Source organism: Sturnira hondurensis, unplaced genomic scaffold (assembly GCF_014824575.4).
Source record: "Sturnira hondurensis isolate 20B ecotype Veracruz unplaced genomic scaffold, ASM1482457v3 Scaffold0021143, whole genome shotgun sequence".
Lineage (NCBI taxonomy): Eukaryota > Metazoa > Chordata > Mammalia > Chiroptera > Phyllostomidae > Sturnira > Sturnira hondurensis.
Window position 1 is genome coordinate 30,646,363 of NW_028093774.1, and position 17,189 is coordinate 30,663,551.

At 45.5% G+C, this 17,189-nt stretch overlaps 1 protein-coding gene across 1 annotated transcript in view; it reads right to left on the reverse strand.

Moving 5' to 3' along the window:
- PRKCH (protein kinase C eta) overlaps positions 1-17,189 on the reverse strand; it is a 203,026-nt gene that overhangs the window by 12,574 nt on the left and 173,263 nt on the right. Inside the window, exons 11-12 of the mRNA XM_037031633.1 lie at positions 8,680-8,818; positions 7,847-8,035 (exon numbers count right to left, since the gene is read on the reverse strand). Coding sequence (XP_036887528.1) covers positions 7,847-8,035; positions 8,680-8,818 — 328 coding nt within the window. The remainder of the gene's footprint in view (positions 1-7,846; positions 8,036-8,679; positions 8,819-17,189) is intronic.

Here is a 17,189-nt window from a genome sequence, read left to right on the forward strand (position 1 = left end):
TGCGCCTGCTGTATGGGTGGAGGAGGACTCAACAAAGAAACCATGGTGCCTGCCAGGGCTCCTGTCCCGGGAGAGAGCTGTCTGGACACCGGTCAGTTCGGCTTCTCCCTCTACGTCTCTGGCACTTTTTGATCTGCTGCCCCTGGGCTGGAGCTCAGAGCAAGTACCGGATTGGCCCAAAAGTCCATTTGGTTTTTGATTGTTTTCTTTTCTTTTTTTTTTTTTGGTAAAATGACATTTTTCATTTTCACCAACAACTTCATTGATTTGGATATTTTGAGTATGTTGGCTATCTCCTGCTTTTGGCTTCTAGTGGGCAGAGGCCAGGGGTGCTGCTAAACATCTTCCAATGCATAACACAACCCTATAGCAATGAATTATTTGGCCAAAATGTCAATAGTACCAAGAAACTGTGCAAACCACTTCTGACATGTTTGATCAGTCACAGACCCTTCTCCATACACTGCACAAAACTTTTTTTGTTGCAGCTACATTTTTACCTTTCTTGAAATAATAAAGCATAACACTCAGAAAATGTTACATACTTTCTTCCATCTTTCATATTAAATAGCTGCATGAAAATTCACCAGTCTTGATAAGGTTTTTTTAAAAAAATGCACACTGATATGACAGCTGTCACAATACAACCTAACAAAATTGTTTTGGATGAAGTTAAAGACAACTAAGCACTACTATAGCCACTGTACAGAAAAAGTTAAATGAACTTTTTGGCCAACCCAATAACTTTGTGAGTTAGTCCCTCAAAAGGAATGTCTAGGTCCTGGCTGGTGTGGCTCAGTGGACTGAGCACCAACCTGTGAACTGAAAGGTCACTGGTTTGATTCCCAGTCAGCACACATGCCTGGGTTGTGGGTCAGGGCCCCAGTTGGGGGACATGTGAGAGGCTACTGATTATTTCTCTTGCACATCAATGTTTCCCTCTCTTTCTCCCTCCCTTCCCCTTTTTCTATAAATAAATAAAATCTTTAAAAAAGGAATGTCAAGGACTCCAGAAGCCCTCTGTATCACTCGGACACAATCCCCACTAGTTTCTACAGCCGGATGTTATGTGGACTCCTCTTCCCCGCACTGTTGCCCCAGGCTGGGGAGACCGGTGTGGCGCTGGGAACCCTCGCTCCTCAGGGGGGACCTCCACAGCCTGGATGACCCAGTTCGTAACTGCCACACCGTGAGTGCGAGACCTGCCTGTTCTGCATCTCTGCTCCTCCTACCAGTCACACTGTTGCTTCTTATTTATATTCTTAGTTCTAAGACTTCTGTTCAGCTGGTCTTCAGGTGATTCTTCATGATGTGTGTTCTGTAACTTAACTGTAATTTTGATGTGATTGTGGGAGAAGGCAAGCACAGCATTTACCTACTGTGCTATCTTGACCAGAAGTCTAATATGACACCACCCCTCTTGTTAAAGATCTTACAGTAACTTTCTTTTGGATTCTCCCCAAAACAGTGCTTGAAAAATCAGCTCTAATGGCCCAGAGTTGGATTCTATGCATTACTCCAGTTCCAGTTTTTCCTCCACTTCCTCCGCCTCCTCCTGGCTGACTACTATGGTTGCTCTCTTGAGCATGCCAACCTCTACCAGGAGGGGAGTAGGAAATACAGAGGCTCAAACTCAATACTGCTCTGATCAACTGCCTGGTGACAGGTGTAGGACACATGTGGCAAAAAGAAGATCTTTGGGGTTCCCTCAGTGTTCACAGAGGCAAACAGAACTCCTGTAGACAATGCACAGATGATGAAATCTGATATGTGTGATGACGGATAAACCCACACACGTACACACACACTTTAATTTCTATAAAGCTTAGGAACAAGAGCGCTCTATAATCTCCTTCTGATGCTAAGTTTACAATGCCTCCCAAACTGACAAAGGTGACTCAGGACGGACCAAACTCCTTTCACCAACCTGGCCACCTGTGTGAGCTCAGAGGCAAGGGCATTAGCTTGCCTAACAATGCATAACACAACCCTACAGCTGACTCACCTGAGTCAGCGCTGAGCCTCACGATTTTTTCCAGGAGATGATTTAGCACAAAGGAACGATCACCTCAGCAGCCCTCGCCTTCCCAAGCTCGCTGCAGGCAAAACTCAGTGCAACCACAGAAGCTCTAAGAAAACTATACATTTTCTTCTGTCATGCTTATTAGCTCTTTGGAATGATTTGGTGCCAGTTTAGGAAACTCAGTCAAGAGAAGTCATTTATTCCAAAACCAGATCAAAAACCATAAAAATATCATCTTTAAGGTCAGAAATCTGGGAAGCCTATATCTGTTCTTTACACAAGTATATATACCTTTTCGGTGTTAATTTCTGTGGATGTTGTGAGCCTTTATAATCTATTCTGTAAGAGTGGGGGTGGGGACTGTTTGCTTTCATAGCACGCACACGTGAGCATTTAACACATATTGCATGTTTAAAGGGAAGATGAGAAATGAGAGACAAAAGGGTAAGCAAGGAAAGTATCTATTGCATTTTTGGAAGCACATACTATCATTATTTTTCATTGTGAGTCTCACTGGTTAATGAGTTGAGAAATTTTTTAGAAGTCCTGGGCTGAAAACTGTATCCCCTGGAGAGTGTTCTCAGAGGCAAGTGCCCGCCCCTTGCCCATGTCTATACAAAATGTTTGGACATCCATGCCCGAAGAACTCAAAAGTCCACTATTATAGGGTGGCAGCAGAGGTAATGGTGGGTAGGGCCAGGGTAAGAAGTCATATTGGGTTAGGAGTCACGCTGGGCAAGACATTGGTGCCCTTCCTGTCCCACCACTGTCTCTGGAATGCTGGGCAAGACCACCCCTCACTCTGAATTCATGGCACTCACTGACACTGTCATACCCTACAACGCCCTGAAGCCTTTATAGCTCTATGGCAATGTTATTTACTATAAATGGCTATCCAAATAGTTCCTACAGATATGGAATAATACTTTCCATTTAAAAAGGTAGGGAAGAATTCAAAAAGCATTTTGTTCTTTTAAGGAAAAATATAAAAGGCCAAGGAAAATACTCAGCAGACACTCATTTCAGCCCTGACCTCATGTTCCAAAGAAAAGATCAGGAGTTTCGGGAAGCCAATTAGGGGTGACCGGTCGCAGAGAGGTGGTGGTGAGAGCAAATGTGAAGGGCTGGCTGGGAGACCTCAGCCCTCCCGCCTCTCAGTGGGAAGGGCAGACACGGCCCAGCAGAGCGAAATCGCACAGGGTCACCAGGGCAGCAGCTTGGGGCCGAGTGCACTAGCGAGAGCGCTCCTTCTCTGTTCCCATTCATTCATTAAAAATCCTTCTTTGGGGTACACTTAGGTACTCAACTTGGGGGTTGACGAGACATTTTTTGAGAAGGTATGGAGACTGTTCATGGGTAGTAAAAAAAATAAGTATGCTGAAACCACTGATTAATTTTGTCTGCAGCATAAAAATGATGAGGGTGATAGACACGCCTAGGCCAGGGCCTGGAGACTCTTATTGGGAATCAAAGATGTAGCCAGATCCATTGTTACTGGAATACTTCACAATAAATTCAAAACGAAACTTAAAAAATGACGTACATAGATCCATGGCTTACATCATTTTTCTTCTTTGTATATATCTGCATTGTTAAATCATTTCATTTCATTCATGAAGGCAAAGTTCATTGTCCTACACAGTCTACTCATGTGCACATGTACGCACTTTGATTCCTATGCTCATTTTCAAAAATTCACCATTTATGGATGTTTTCAAACGCATGTTAGTACGTGCCCATCACCCAGCCTTGACAATTACTAACACATGCCCAGTCTTGTTTAATCTGTTCCTCTCTACCACTCTTGGACTATTTTGGAAAAATTCCAGGTGTTTCAACTGTGACTACTTCAGTCTATTAGATCCAGAGTGACCTTTGAACTATGAAAGAATAGTTTAGTCACTTAAGCTCGCTTGCAGTCTTTCAATGATGCATGTTGGCGTGTCAGGTAAAGGCTATTCTCCTTCACATGGTCTCGGTGTCCTTTGAGTCCTTGTGTCCCACCCTGACCATTTCCCCACACGTGTGCTTGTTACAGGTCAGCCACAGACTCACTCAAAAGGGCTTCTCCTTCCTCGAGAACACTGCACACGTGTACACCTGACTAACTCCTCTGCAGCCTCAGTTCTCAGCTGAAATGCCATTTCCCCAGCATAGCCTCCCGTGATGGCCTAGATGGGTCTGCCTGTTACATACTCGCAAAGCAACTCGGAATTTTTTCTTATTGCATTGTAAGTTTATATGTAGTTATTTGTAGAATTTCTTTTTAAAACATGTCTCTTCCCACCCCAACGGGACTGTAAAGTCCATGAGAACAGGGACGATGTCTGTCTTGCTCATCTCTGCACACACAGCACGTGAGCACAGCTGTCCTGGGCCGATCTGCAGTGGCAGGTTTCTGTTTGACGACCGGGAGGATCAATACCTGTTTGACTACACACCACATGAGTGTCTTTGGTTTAGATCGAGAGCTCCTGGAAAACCACAAATCCAGTTCTCTGCAGGAGAAAAATCTAACCCAGCCTCGTGTACAATTTAGCACGTAATGATCTTGATGATGTTGGTGAATTCTTCAAGCACAGGAGGAAGATAATGACACCTCTCAGCACATTGTAAATTCACTAGTCATGACTCAACAACATTACTGCCTTACTCCTGCACAGTGCAGGCCCCTCCAAAAATGCTTTCATGTGCACCACCCCACTGGAAGTGGGCCCCGCAGGCGCCATCCTCCCGCCTTGCAGAGGGCGAGACCGGGAAGCAGAGGCGGGAGAGGAGCAGGGCCTTTTGACTCATGTCGGTGTGCTGCTCTCCCCATTCTGCCACCTGTACCTGATTTACTGTCCGGGCCTCAGCTTCACCTACCACCCAGGGGTATGGACCCTATGTTTAAGGATCTGCTGTCTCTGAAATTCTGTATATGTGTTTCTAATAGTCACCGAGCTCGATGAAATTAAGGTTAAAGGCAAGTGATTACAATCCAAAACTTAGCAACACGACCTCCTGACAGTTTTTAGGACTATGCAAGACATCACTGAATGGAGTCAACTTTCAACTTTAGAAACTCTGGAAGTCACTAACCTCACAGAATCCCGGAAAAAAAAGCCTAAAGCCTGTATTTTTAAAGAAAGCGGTGTGCCTTCCTCGAGCTGGAACTGTACAATGAAATGCAATCTTGTTCAGAGTCCTTAACTCACCTAACCCCCAGCACAGATATAGCCTGCAAGCCCTTCATACCTGGCCTAAGACCACTCGGTCCTAGCCAGTGCGGCTCAAGAGTTACTGCAGGCATCAGTTTAGGGGGGTCAGTCATGCTGTAAAACTGCTGGCCTGTTCCACCAGGAGTAAATGGTGCACACACTGCAGATGTAGATGTTCATTCCTTCCTAACCTTCTCACTGAACCCTCTTCCACTGCCACCCCTTAAACACTGGTGTATCCTAGGCCCCATCCTCTGTCCCCTCTTTCTCTATGTCCCCTCCCCTAGTCAATATCTGCTCCCATATCCTCACTACACGCTGCAGTGATCAGCTCCAGCTTCTCCTGAGTTCCCGACCTATGTGATCAATGGCAAGGTGTATATAATTCCTGTCTGTCTCCCAGGCCCCTCAGAGTTCACATGTCCTACACCCCTCTTTCACTGACCCCTCCCTGCACCTAACACTCTGGGGGTACAGAGCTTGTCATTGCCGGTCTGCGACCGTGCACACTGCTTCCTGCCTCTGGGGCTGTATACCCCACTGAACCCTTATTTATTCCCCAACACCCAGCTCAAGTGCTACTTCCTCTGTCTTGTCCTTGTGTCACCCCTTGGGTCACCTTCCCTGTCTCTGCCTCCAGAGATGGCTCTGATTATCTCTTTTTGGCAGTGAGCTAAGTATTTATTTACACTCTCCCCTTCCTACTAGATTGTGGGCAACATCAGAGGCCACGTCTCTCCACCTTTGGCATTCCCAGCACAAAGCACAGGCCAAGCGAAGGGAAGGCTTCTGATGAGTATTGGCTGAATTGAATTAAACAGGGATTCTAGTTTACTAACTAGTATTTGTTTTCTTCTTCCAGGGTTGCAGACTCATCTCAGGTCAATAGAATGATCATTATTTCTGGTATTATGGCATTATTCAAATGCAGAATCTTTAAATAATGCTGTAACATTATTATAAACATTCTATCTGACTTTACTGAAAGTTAAATAGGTGACAGATTGATGCTATGTGGGTAGTAAGTACACAGTATCCTAGTAGCTTCCTCCAGGGGCTTATGTTTCTGGTGCAACTGGAAAGAATCACAGCAGGGAGTGATTTAGGTGCTAAAAACACCTAAATGGGGCTCTGAGGTTAAAAGATGCTTATTAATGGGAAGTAGAAGAAAAATAGAGAATGGCCAGATGTAGTCTAGCTCAGAGCCCTGGACTGGCATCAGGAAAATCTGGATTCTGATCCCAGGCTTTTAAAAAATTTTTGAATTGCTAAAGGACGAACGTATGATTCCACTTCCATGAGGTGCTATGTGTGGCACAGTAAAACCCACAGAAATATGAAGCAAAGTGGTGGTTGCCAGGGACTGGGGGAGGTAGTGTTTAAGGGGTATGAAGTTTCAGTTTTGGAAGATGAAAAAAGTTCTGTAAATGGATGGTGGTGATCTTTGCACAACCATATGAATGTACTTAACGCTACTGAACTGTNAGCCCTGGACTGGCTTCAGGAAAATCTGGATTCTGATCCCAGGCTTTTAAAAAATTTTTGAATTGCTAAAGGACAAACGTATGATTCCACTTCCATGAGGTGCTATGCGTGGCACAGTAAAACCCACAGAAATATGAAGCAAAGTGGTGGTTGCCAGGGACTGGGGGAGGTAGTGTTTAAGGGGTATGAAGTTTCAGTTTTGGAAGATGAAAAAAGTTCTGTAAATGGATGGTGGTGATCTTTGCACAACCATATGAATGTACTTAACGCTACTGAACTGTACATTTAAAAAGTGTTAAGACAGTAAATTTTACCCCAGGACTGGAGTTCCTATATGAGAAAATGCAGCTGCTCCACAGGCCTCTTAACCGGAACTCCCAGCACCATCGACACCTTTTGGAAACGAACCAGCTATCTTCATCTTTACTCTCCCCTAAGCACACAGTAGGTGGTAATATATGGTTTTCGAACTCAAATAACATTACAGAACAGAGCCAAACTCCAATGTGCTTTCTTATTTTCCACATAAAGGCATCAATCTATGTTTCTTTCTCATTTAAAATAAGGCTTCCAGTATAATGCCTTACATGCATGCAAAAAAAAAAATAGACTTTTTCAACATGGTGCATCACCTCACCGCACCTGAATCCTGGGCCTGGCACCTGGCTTGCGTTAAGGATACCATGGAAGCAAAACAGGTCTGCAGAAGTTGGGAAACCTTCCTTCTCGCCTCCCAGCACTAAGGGAAAGGGCCTTGGGTCCTGCTCCCTGGACATCGCCAGCAGAAACACAATCAATAGTGCAACACACTGGGAATAGTGGTCATGTGACCCACCACTACGGCAGGTCCTGACTGAAGGGAGCATCGCACTAAAGCCACAAGTGGTAGAAATACTGGATAGTTGGCAAGCAACACTGTCAACTGCTATCATAGTTGGCTCCGAACTACCTATTATGTAAGAGAGGGAAACAGCCTGAGAGAACTCTGGTTCTTTGATTCTACAGATGAAATCACATATTTCAGTTAAAGCTCGTAGCTTATTGGCACGAGTCATTAAATAAAGACACAAGAATCCCATCTAGCAAGCTGGTTTGCTGTAGGTCGAAAACGGCTACTAGGTAAGTAAGCCAAACTTACAGATTTCAGGATCCCTGTGGCATCTTCATGGAGCCAAGTAGGGTAGACCACTTCGTCGTTCAGTATGGCCTCAAAGAGGTCATCTTCGTTCTCTGCCTCGAAGGGCGCGTGACCACACAGCATCTCATAGAGCAACACGCCCATTGCCCACCAATCGACCGCAGGCCCGTAGAGCATTTCCTGGAGGATCTGTGCAGGAGGGAGGGCGATGTGAGAAGCGCTTTGCATGTCTGATTAACAAATACATCCTTAATAACTAGAGAAAACAATAGATTACGAAATATCAAAGTGAAAAAACTGAGTTTCCTGTGTTGATATCCATGTTTCATTCTAGCTCTAGAGAGTGGCCAATTTTCCCTGTGGTCAACTCAAAAGCCAGCTTCTCATCCAGGCAATCAAACATTTTTGGCCTGCTTAGACCAAGGTCATGACACGGGTAGATACAAAACAGAGAGGGGTTTGGGACTCCAGCTATAGGAGAGGAAGAGGGGTGGGCTGGCTCACTTGTACGGAAAAGATTTGAGAGTTTTTCTTTACTTCTGCTACATGGGTCTGAGATAGAGAGTAGAGATAAGGAAAAAGTAAAGAGACATGAGTCCTCCTCATTCAGGGCTAAAGCCTGAAAGCAACCGCAAAGTTTACAAAAACAATTTTTGGCTCAAATTCTTATTTAGAGGAACTGAGGACATTTTCAGCCATCATCCAGCCAAGTGACGACAAAGGAGTGTGGAGGCATCAGCTTTCAACGCTGCCCACAAAGCCACAGCGCACGAAAGCAAGCAGAGCATCTCTCACCGGGGTTACCGTGGAGCTCAGATTTCCACAGCACTCACCTCGGGGGCAATGTAGTCGGGCGTGCCACAGAAGGTCGCCGTGGTGACTCCGTTGCAGATCCCCTCTTTGCACATTCCGAAGTCTGCCAGCTTACAGTGGCCCTCGTGGTCCAACAGCACATTGTCCAGTTTCAAATCTCTGAAAGAAACAAGGAGCGACAGGTGTTAGAGCAGCCGGGCCCCACACTGTCCATCTGGACGAGCTGGCTCGAGGGGCAGGTGATCAGACCAGAGTGGTCGTGCACACACACACTTCGAGAAGAACAGACCTTTTTTAGAGAAAACATTTAGATCAACTCACGAAATTGGCATCAGGGTTCCCTAGACGATGGTTCCACATGAATGGGCTGACCACATACCGAATACAGGCTGCCATTTAGAAAGTGAGGGCAGGATGTGATTTTCCCTGACTTCCCACTTACCTGGTACCCATAGATACCCACCCACCTACCCTGTCCCTCCACTCCGGTATCTACCTCCGCCCACTGGGGTTCACTTAGTGACCATTCACGGAGCAAGTGGCCACTGTGTGCCGGGGACTGTAATAGACAGGCATCAAGAGCACAGATGACCTTTATCCCTATGGAACTGAGAGCATGAGGGTGAGACCAATATTTACTGAAGTATAAGTCTGTCAAGCATGCTTCTGGTTGATTTGGCTCTCTCTACTGTGCCTAGCATAGTGCACGCAGTAAAAACTTGTTCAATATACATACGCGTATGTGTGTAAGTGTTCCGTATAGTATACATATGGGGGGGGGCAGGAAAGGAGAGAGGGAGAACCAACACAAGTGGCACAATGGAAGTATGAGCCAAGTGCTGTGAGAGAAATAGAAGAGAAGACTCCACAGTAGGGGTGGTCTTCCAGACAGGGAAAGGGTGTTGGAAGGTCAGCGTGGGCAGATGGACAGGGCTGGGGCAGGGAAGGAGGCAGGCATGGAGGTGTGATGTGTGGTGAGGCTCAGTGGTACAGTGAGGTGGGAGAGACAGCAAGGGATGCTGGAACCTTCAAATCCAGGGCTAGGGAGGAAAGTGAGGTCTGCGTGATAGAGGGCCCTGAATGCCATACCAAGGAATTTTGATATTCGGCTATTAGGCAAAAGGGATCCACTGAAGCTCATTGACTAAGGGAGTAACAGGTTCCCAGCTGAATCAATTCAGAGAAGAGATGTTAAGACCTGAGTTAGGACAGTGACGAATAGATTGGAAAGCAAGAGGTCAGCCAGCAGGGCTTTGGGGAAACCACGGTCAATAACGAGGCCTGGCAACCCCTTGGAAATGGAGGGGGAGAGGACACAGAAATGAGGACTCCTTGCTTCTCTCTCAGATTCAGGGGGTTAGTGGTCACATTCCTAGGCAGGAAAAGGAAAAACAGGAGTAAGAATAGGGTGTGTGTGGCTGTACCTCAGGTACACAGGAGCCTCAAGGGGCCTAGTGAATTATGGGGAACCCAGGACAAAGGCACTTTCCACCCTTCCCCCAACCCATAGGAGCCGAGTCCACTTGAGGAAGACAGTTTCCACCAGCAGCACTATTTGGTGAAGGGCCTCCACATAAACAGGTGCATGGCCGGGTGCCGAGAAGACTCTGTGCCCATAAAAGCAGCACTGTCCTAAACCAACCCCACTCCAGCATGGCTCCTAGCACCAAGCATGTTCAGGGGGAGGGAGGCCCGTCACCAAGGCAGGCTGGAAGGGAGTCCTATACACTCACACAATTGCCAGCCTTTTGGCTCACCTGGGCCAGGACAAGAGAAGCAGCCTGACGTATTGAGTGACACCTTTATGCTTTGCTTTTCAAGGACTGAAGCATTCGGAGGCAAACCACATGGACTTAGCAGTGAGGAGGTGGCTGCACAGCCAGGAGGGATGCTAGGCGATGTCCCTGCCCTGGAGATTTGTAGTCACCAGCCAGAATGGGGGGCTGCCATGGCCTGACCCCATGGGACACTGATGGGGTTCCCTTACTGGAGTGTCTTTAGTAGCCACAGCTGACTGCGGTTCTGCTCCATGGCCACAGTGGGCACTCATGGTTCTGTCCTCCCGACCCCGCTCTGCTGGTGTGCTTGGCCCAAGGGATGAGGCTGGTGTCTGTCCATCCAGCCTCGGATCACGTTTCAGCTGGAGGAGGTAGGTGACGACAGAACTGGTGGGACTGGTTTCCACACTGTGACCAGGGAGTCTGCCCATGCAGATCTTACAATGAGAGGTCACTGTCAGACACCTGGGACTGAAAACAAAGCCCTATTTTCTAGGAACCCCGGATAAGGGAGGTCAAGGCAGCAGAGTTTCCTTGGCACAGGTCAGTGGGCACACACACACCAGACTCCTCTCTGCTCCTGGTTGTGGTCCCCTGGGTGTGAGGGGCGTGAGGCGAAGGTGTGCCAAGTACCTGTGCATCCACTTCAGAGAGCAAGCCTTCCCTGCCTCTAAACCACACCCAGCTTCCACCTCCAAAGTAGCCTCCTACATGGTTGACTGTTTGCAGTGGGCTGTGACCTGCGGGAAGTCTTTCCTCCCCCATTGTCCCCCGACCCCTCAACAGGAGCAAGACTTATTGAAGCCACGTGAAGGTGGGATCACAAGATCCCAGGTGGGGGTTGTAGGAGGCCATCGCCAGGAGTGCTGTCTCTCAGTTCTTCACAAGGGGTCTTAGACTCCTGGCTCTAGTAGGGCCTGGTTGTCTGGTTCCTCCAGGGCTGCCCGCACATGTTACAGGGGCGGGACAAGGGTAGAGATCGTATACAGTTCGAGGCCCCAGGACAGAGCAAGGCTGTGGGAGAGCTGAGCCCTGGTCTGGCATCAGCAGCCATGGTCTAGCCCTGTGGTCCAGGCCTGCGTGGGCCTGTGCCCAGAGCATTCCAACTCTTTCACACTGCCAAACTAGGTTACTGAGTTTCTGAATTCGCCCGAAGCCGTTATGCCTGCTAAGAGCCGGTAAAGCCCATGTTCAGGTAACAGAAACAAGTACTAACAGAAACCCACAATGGTCTAAAAAGCTGACCTGTGATTGCTCAAGAGAGCTTGTGACTAAGCCCAGGTAAGAGGTTCGACTGTTTATTACTCAGCTGCTGTCATGGGTAGCAGGAATTGCTCAGGGAGAGAAAGTGCTTTGCAATCAGCTTTGTCCGGCGCCCGTCACAGCGCCCTCTGCACAGGCTCGCTGCTCAGGAGACAGAACCGAGCAGGGCAGGGGATCCAGCTCGCCCTGGGCACAGACGCACCTCAACCCTGACTTCTCAGCCTAATCTTAGACATTCTCAGAACTGCCTGAGCCCTGAAGGAAATGCCGGTGCTGGTTTCACACCAGACATGACCTAACAGGGCAGAATCTTGAAACTGGATCCTAAGAGGGGTTGATTAAGAACTTGACACAATCCCAGGCTAGATCCTCAGCCCAGAGAGCTCACACCTCCACTGTGACATCTGTCCTGATGTCCCCAGACACTCGGCTCCGTCCCTGGAGTGCCCGGTTCCTGTCTGTGTGACAGCACGCTCTGCACTGTATTCTAGAAGGCCCTGGCTGTGCACCTGTCTTCCCACTTAGCTGGAGCCGAACCTCATTCTGCCCTCGCTCCAGCTTGGTGCTGGCCAAAGGTACTAACCAGAGAGGCACACAGCACTTCCGTGAGCTGCCCTGGCCCAATGAGAGCCTGCCTTATTTTTAGGGAAATAAACCCACTGAGGGCTTTGCTCCATATTATTGTGCTTAAACTTACAGAAAGCCATGTGCTTTGCCCCCCCTTCCAGATGGATTTCAGAGGGAATACAGAATTCTGAAACCTAGGTTCAAGTTCTTTGCTTTAGTGAAGCTGCTCTGGGAGAGGCAATGAGAGAGAGGAGAGGCCAGTACCCGCCCTGGCTTGCATGCAGATGGGAAAGGAGAATGCTGAGAGGATTAGTCAAGCAGGCCCTGAGTTTACAGAGCCATGTATGGCCATGGTCAGTGTCTACATGAAGGATAAATGATCTTCATTAAGAAAAAAAAAAGCAAAAACCACCCTCAGACTCCTGACTTTTAAATATCCAGAAGTCAGTTTTGGCTTTCGAGTTCTCCCGCCTCCTATGCCGATGGGTATCTCAGCAGCCAAACTTAACAAGGCCACACAATGAAGATTACAAGTTCACACAGGGCAGAGGCTCAGATCCCCAAATGCCTAATAGATGGTCACAGGCTCATTATTCATCAGGTCACCGGGTACCGGTGTTTAACAGCTGCTCTGCCTTTTGTCAGGCAAGTCCAGAAGGGCAGAAAGAGTTATTCTATCTGCCCGGCTGCCTTGATGTCGTGGCTGGGTAATCAGGGTTACTTAAAATGCCCACAGTGGTTTCAGGGAGGGTTCCCAAGTGGCTGAAGACAAAGGAAATGCAGCAACTGTATTTATTTTGCTTCCACTCGGAGCTGCTCCAGGAGTCAGGACACAGAGTGACAGGAGTCACACCACACAGCTCACTGGCATCGGTGACTCTGTCTCCCAGAAGAAACAAAGGAAACTAAGCTGAGAGCTGGCTCCCTCAACAAGAATGAATCCATGAGGCTATTCAGTAACTATTTTTCATGTGTTTGCAAATGTTTTATATTGGGAAAGTTCACACGATACGAAAGCACAGCCCCCCGCCACGCTCATGTGGCCCGGGTAGCCCTCAGGGCACGCCTGGCCTGTTTCACCGGCACAGTCCCTGCCCTCCTGAGCCACCTTTTCCACCTTTGGAAGCCAATTCAAGATATAAAATCATCTCATCTGTAAATGTGTCAATGCCTGAATCTAAAAGACAACCATGCTTTAATAAAGCATCGTTTTCACATCAGTTACACAGAGTTAATATACTATGTAAGTATATTGTTCTTGTCTCTCTGCTCACTTGTGTGTGTGTCCAGAGAACCAAAAAAAAAAAGGCTTCTGTGGATAATAATAGTGTAATTAGTAACCAACATACAATGAACGTTACCAAATGCTTGACGGCCCTATCCAAATTCTTTTATCCTCAGAACAACCCTATGACATAGGATCTATGCTAATATTACTTAGTTAGTCAGAGGGAAATCCAGGATTTGAACTCGGTTCTGCTCAGTGCGGCTGAGGCCTGGGCTCATAGCCTACTACAGTAGGCATTCTCTCTTCTATGTAGTGGTGGTGTGTCAGTGGCTAATCCTCCTGGTAGACTGTTTCCTGAGAGGATTTCACCCATTAAAGCAAGAACCATCTGAGAATCAACAAATAATCTCAAGAATGAACTGTGACAAAAGGGAACATTTTTGTTCCCATTACTATGAAATGCATAATTAAAGTTCTGTAAATTTTTTTCCTTGCTTTTGTGCATGGAGAAGAAATTCAATGGATTGTATATAATCCTCAAAGGTACAGGAATGGGTAGTGTTTAGCAAATCTCTCTCTGGTGGTTATATATTCAGAAGATAATTCTCTGTCCTCATCTAAGGAGTAGAGCCTGCCACGTAGGCAAATGTTAAGACGCTGCATTTAGTGAGAGAGTGACTTTGAATTATAATCTTAATTTCAAAGCAAAACCATTCAGGTCTGGCTTGTGTTTTGAGAATGTTTGAATTTATACAAACTTGAAATTTTTTCAAAGCAAAAACACTATTAAATTGGTAAAAAGATTTAAAAAGTCATAAAATAGCGAAAGCTTAAATAGCTTGGTTTTATCCTGTGAGGTGGCAGTACCAGTCATGTATTACCTATCTAACACAAGGCATTCAGCCCTTCCCCCACCCAGCAAATCTCTGAGCATCATCCGTGAGCCAGGCAACGTGCACGGGGCCCAGAATACTGAAGGAGATGGGACAGACAGCAGGAGCCTGGTAGTGCACGGGCGGTGAGGACTCCAGGGTCGAGCCCCAGAGGAAAGAGCAATCACTGGAAAATCTTACACAGGAGAGGGATGGTGCCGATTTGTGAGTTTACCAGCCTCCAATTACAACAGGAATAACAGATCAGAGGGGCACCAGTAAGATTCCAGCTGAGCAGCTCTTGGAACACTCAGAGAAGAAATGAGGGTGGCCTGAGCTGGGGGGCTAAGGTGAAGAGCACTGGGTGGATCAGGAACTATACGGGACAAAAGTAATGGGATTCAGCAACGGAAGAATATAGGGGGTGAAGGGAAGCAGGGATGATGAACTTCTTCTGGGCCACAGAATTTATTTTGGACATATTGAGCTACTTTTTAGACCTCTAAGAGGAGATATTGAAGAGGCAGCTGGATGTACATGGCTGGAACTCAGAGGAAAGACTGGATGGAAGATGTACACATTTAAGAGTCGTTACTGCGTGCAGATGAGCTCACCTGCGGAGAGGGAGTAGACCAAGTAGAAAAGGCCTGGAGAGTTTCCTGAGGATAAGATCTCTAGTCTTTTTCGCAAGGAGACCAGAGACCTTAGTGATTCATTGTACCCTGAACGGAGAGCGTGATCGAGTGCCTGGGGACGCAGGGACCCAACTCCTCCACCTCCATGTGGGCCATCCACAGTCTCGGTAAGGCTTAAAAGGGTCATAAAATGTCAACCTTTTGCATCCAGACTTGTCCAATGGATTGTTTCTAGGTTAAACTCAGAACCTCTGCCACAGGACATGATGCTCTTGTGATTGTCTATCTTATTTTACAAAGATGTTTGTTGCTGCATTATACATAACAGCACAATTTGGAAACAAGCTAAATTATTTATTAATAGGGGAATGGCTAATTAAATTATGGTAAATCCATGACAGAATCTTATGAAAGCTGGTAAAATTTTCAAATCTTATGAAAAGGACTAAAGTATAGAAAATATTTACAATAGAATTTTTATCCTTTGAAAATTATTTCTCTTCTGATTATAGAAGTTCTATGTTCATTGTGTCAAGTTCAATCAGTCCTAAACAAAATTATGAAGAAAACAATGACAAGTTCATAGCCCTCCAAACTTTTCAATACTGCAGGATATTATGAAGTAACTTGCTTTGATCACTTAACAAATAATTTGGGTACATTTCTACATCTTACAGATTTGTTTCAGTCTCTGTAATGATTACATAAAATTCTATTATAAAGCTGTACCACAATTTAGGTTGTTTCCAATATTTTGCAACTTCAAACAATGGAGTGGTGAACATTATTTATGCACTTGTAATAGTGTTTATATAGGATACATTTTTAGAAGTGGAAATGCTGTGTCGTAGGGTAAGAATGTTTAAAACTTAAATAGATATCAAGCAACTGCCTTCTAAGAAGTTTGCACCAATTTACACTCGCACCAATAGTGTATGAAAGCGTGCTATTTGGTTTTCTTATCCGGGTTAGAGATAATCATTCTTATGTCCTTGCCAATTGGCCTGGGAAAAGTGATCTCAGTGCTTTAACTTTGTTTCTTGATTATTAATGAGATTAAGATTGAAAAAATATATATTTAAAGGCCATTTGTACTTCTTCTGTTACCTATTCACATGTTTTACCCATTTTAAAATTTATCTAAAAAATAAAATTTGAGGGTTTTTAAAATTATTTTTAAGAAGCTCATTACATATTTTTTTTATTCCTTACATACTATGAATAGTAGAAATTTTTTATATTCATTGAGAATAGTATTGCCCAGTTTGTTTCAAAGTTCTGTTTATGGTAAGACTTTCATATAGTCAATATATTGTTCACCTGGGGAGATTTTCTGTATAGTCAAATCTATCAATCTTTTGGTTTCATGACATATTTGTAGGCTGAAACAATTCTAAGTGAAAAAGCAGGATATAAAGTTGTATTTTCAATATTCTCTTAATTATGTTATAATTAGGGGTTGAGGAAAGGAAGAAAGATGGGAAGCAAAAGGGACAAGTGGGAAAAGATAAAAGAAAAATATTAGCCCTGGCTGGTGTAGCTCAGTGGATTGAGTGTGGGCCTGCGAACCACACGATGGCGGTTCGATTCCCAGTCAGGGCACATGCCTGGGTTGTGGGCCAGTTCCCAGCAGGGGACTCACGAGAGGCAAGCATACAGATGTTTCTATCCTTCTCTCCTTCCTTTAAAAAAATAAAAAAATATATATATACACATATATTAAAACTCTATTTCTAGGTGATAGGTTTATGAATGACTTTTCCTTTATTGTATTCCTGTAAACTTTTTACAAGAATTATGTAATATTGTGATACCAGGAAAAAGTTGTTCAAATATATATGTATATATTTCAGCTTTAAGTCTTTTTTTGTTTGTTTGTTTCTGTACCTTTTAAGGCCATAATTCCAAGGAAGATGTCTGGGGATAATGATCCACTGGTAGGGATGGAAAAGATTCATTTTGCAAGGACATGTTGATAAAAATCCCTTTACTGGCTTAGGGAATCCAAACATTTGTGGACTCAGAAGTCTGGACCTTTGTCACAAGCTCATTTTTCACCAGGGAAACTACCCGAAGTGCCTAGTACACGCGTATCTGTCACAGGCATTCTCAGTAGCCCTGTGACACGTCCCGTAGTCTGAACCAACTTCAGCACAGCTAAGAAAACCATCCACAAAATGAAAGGAA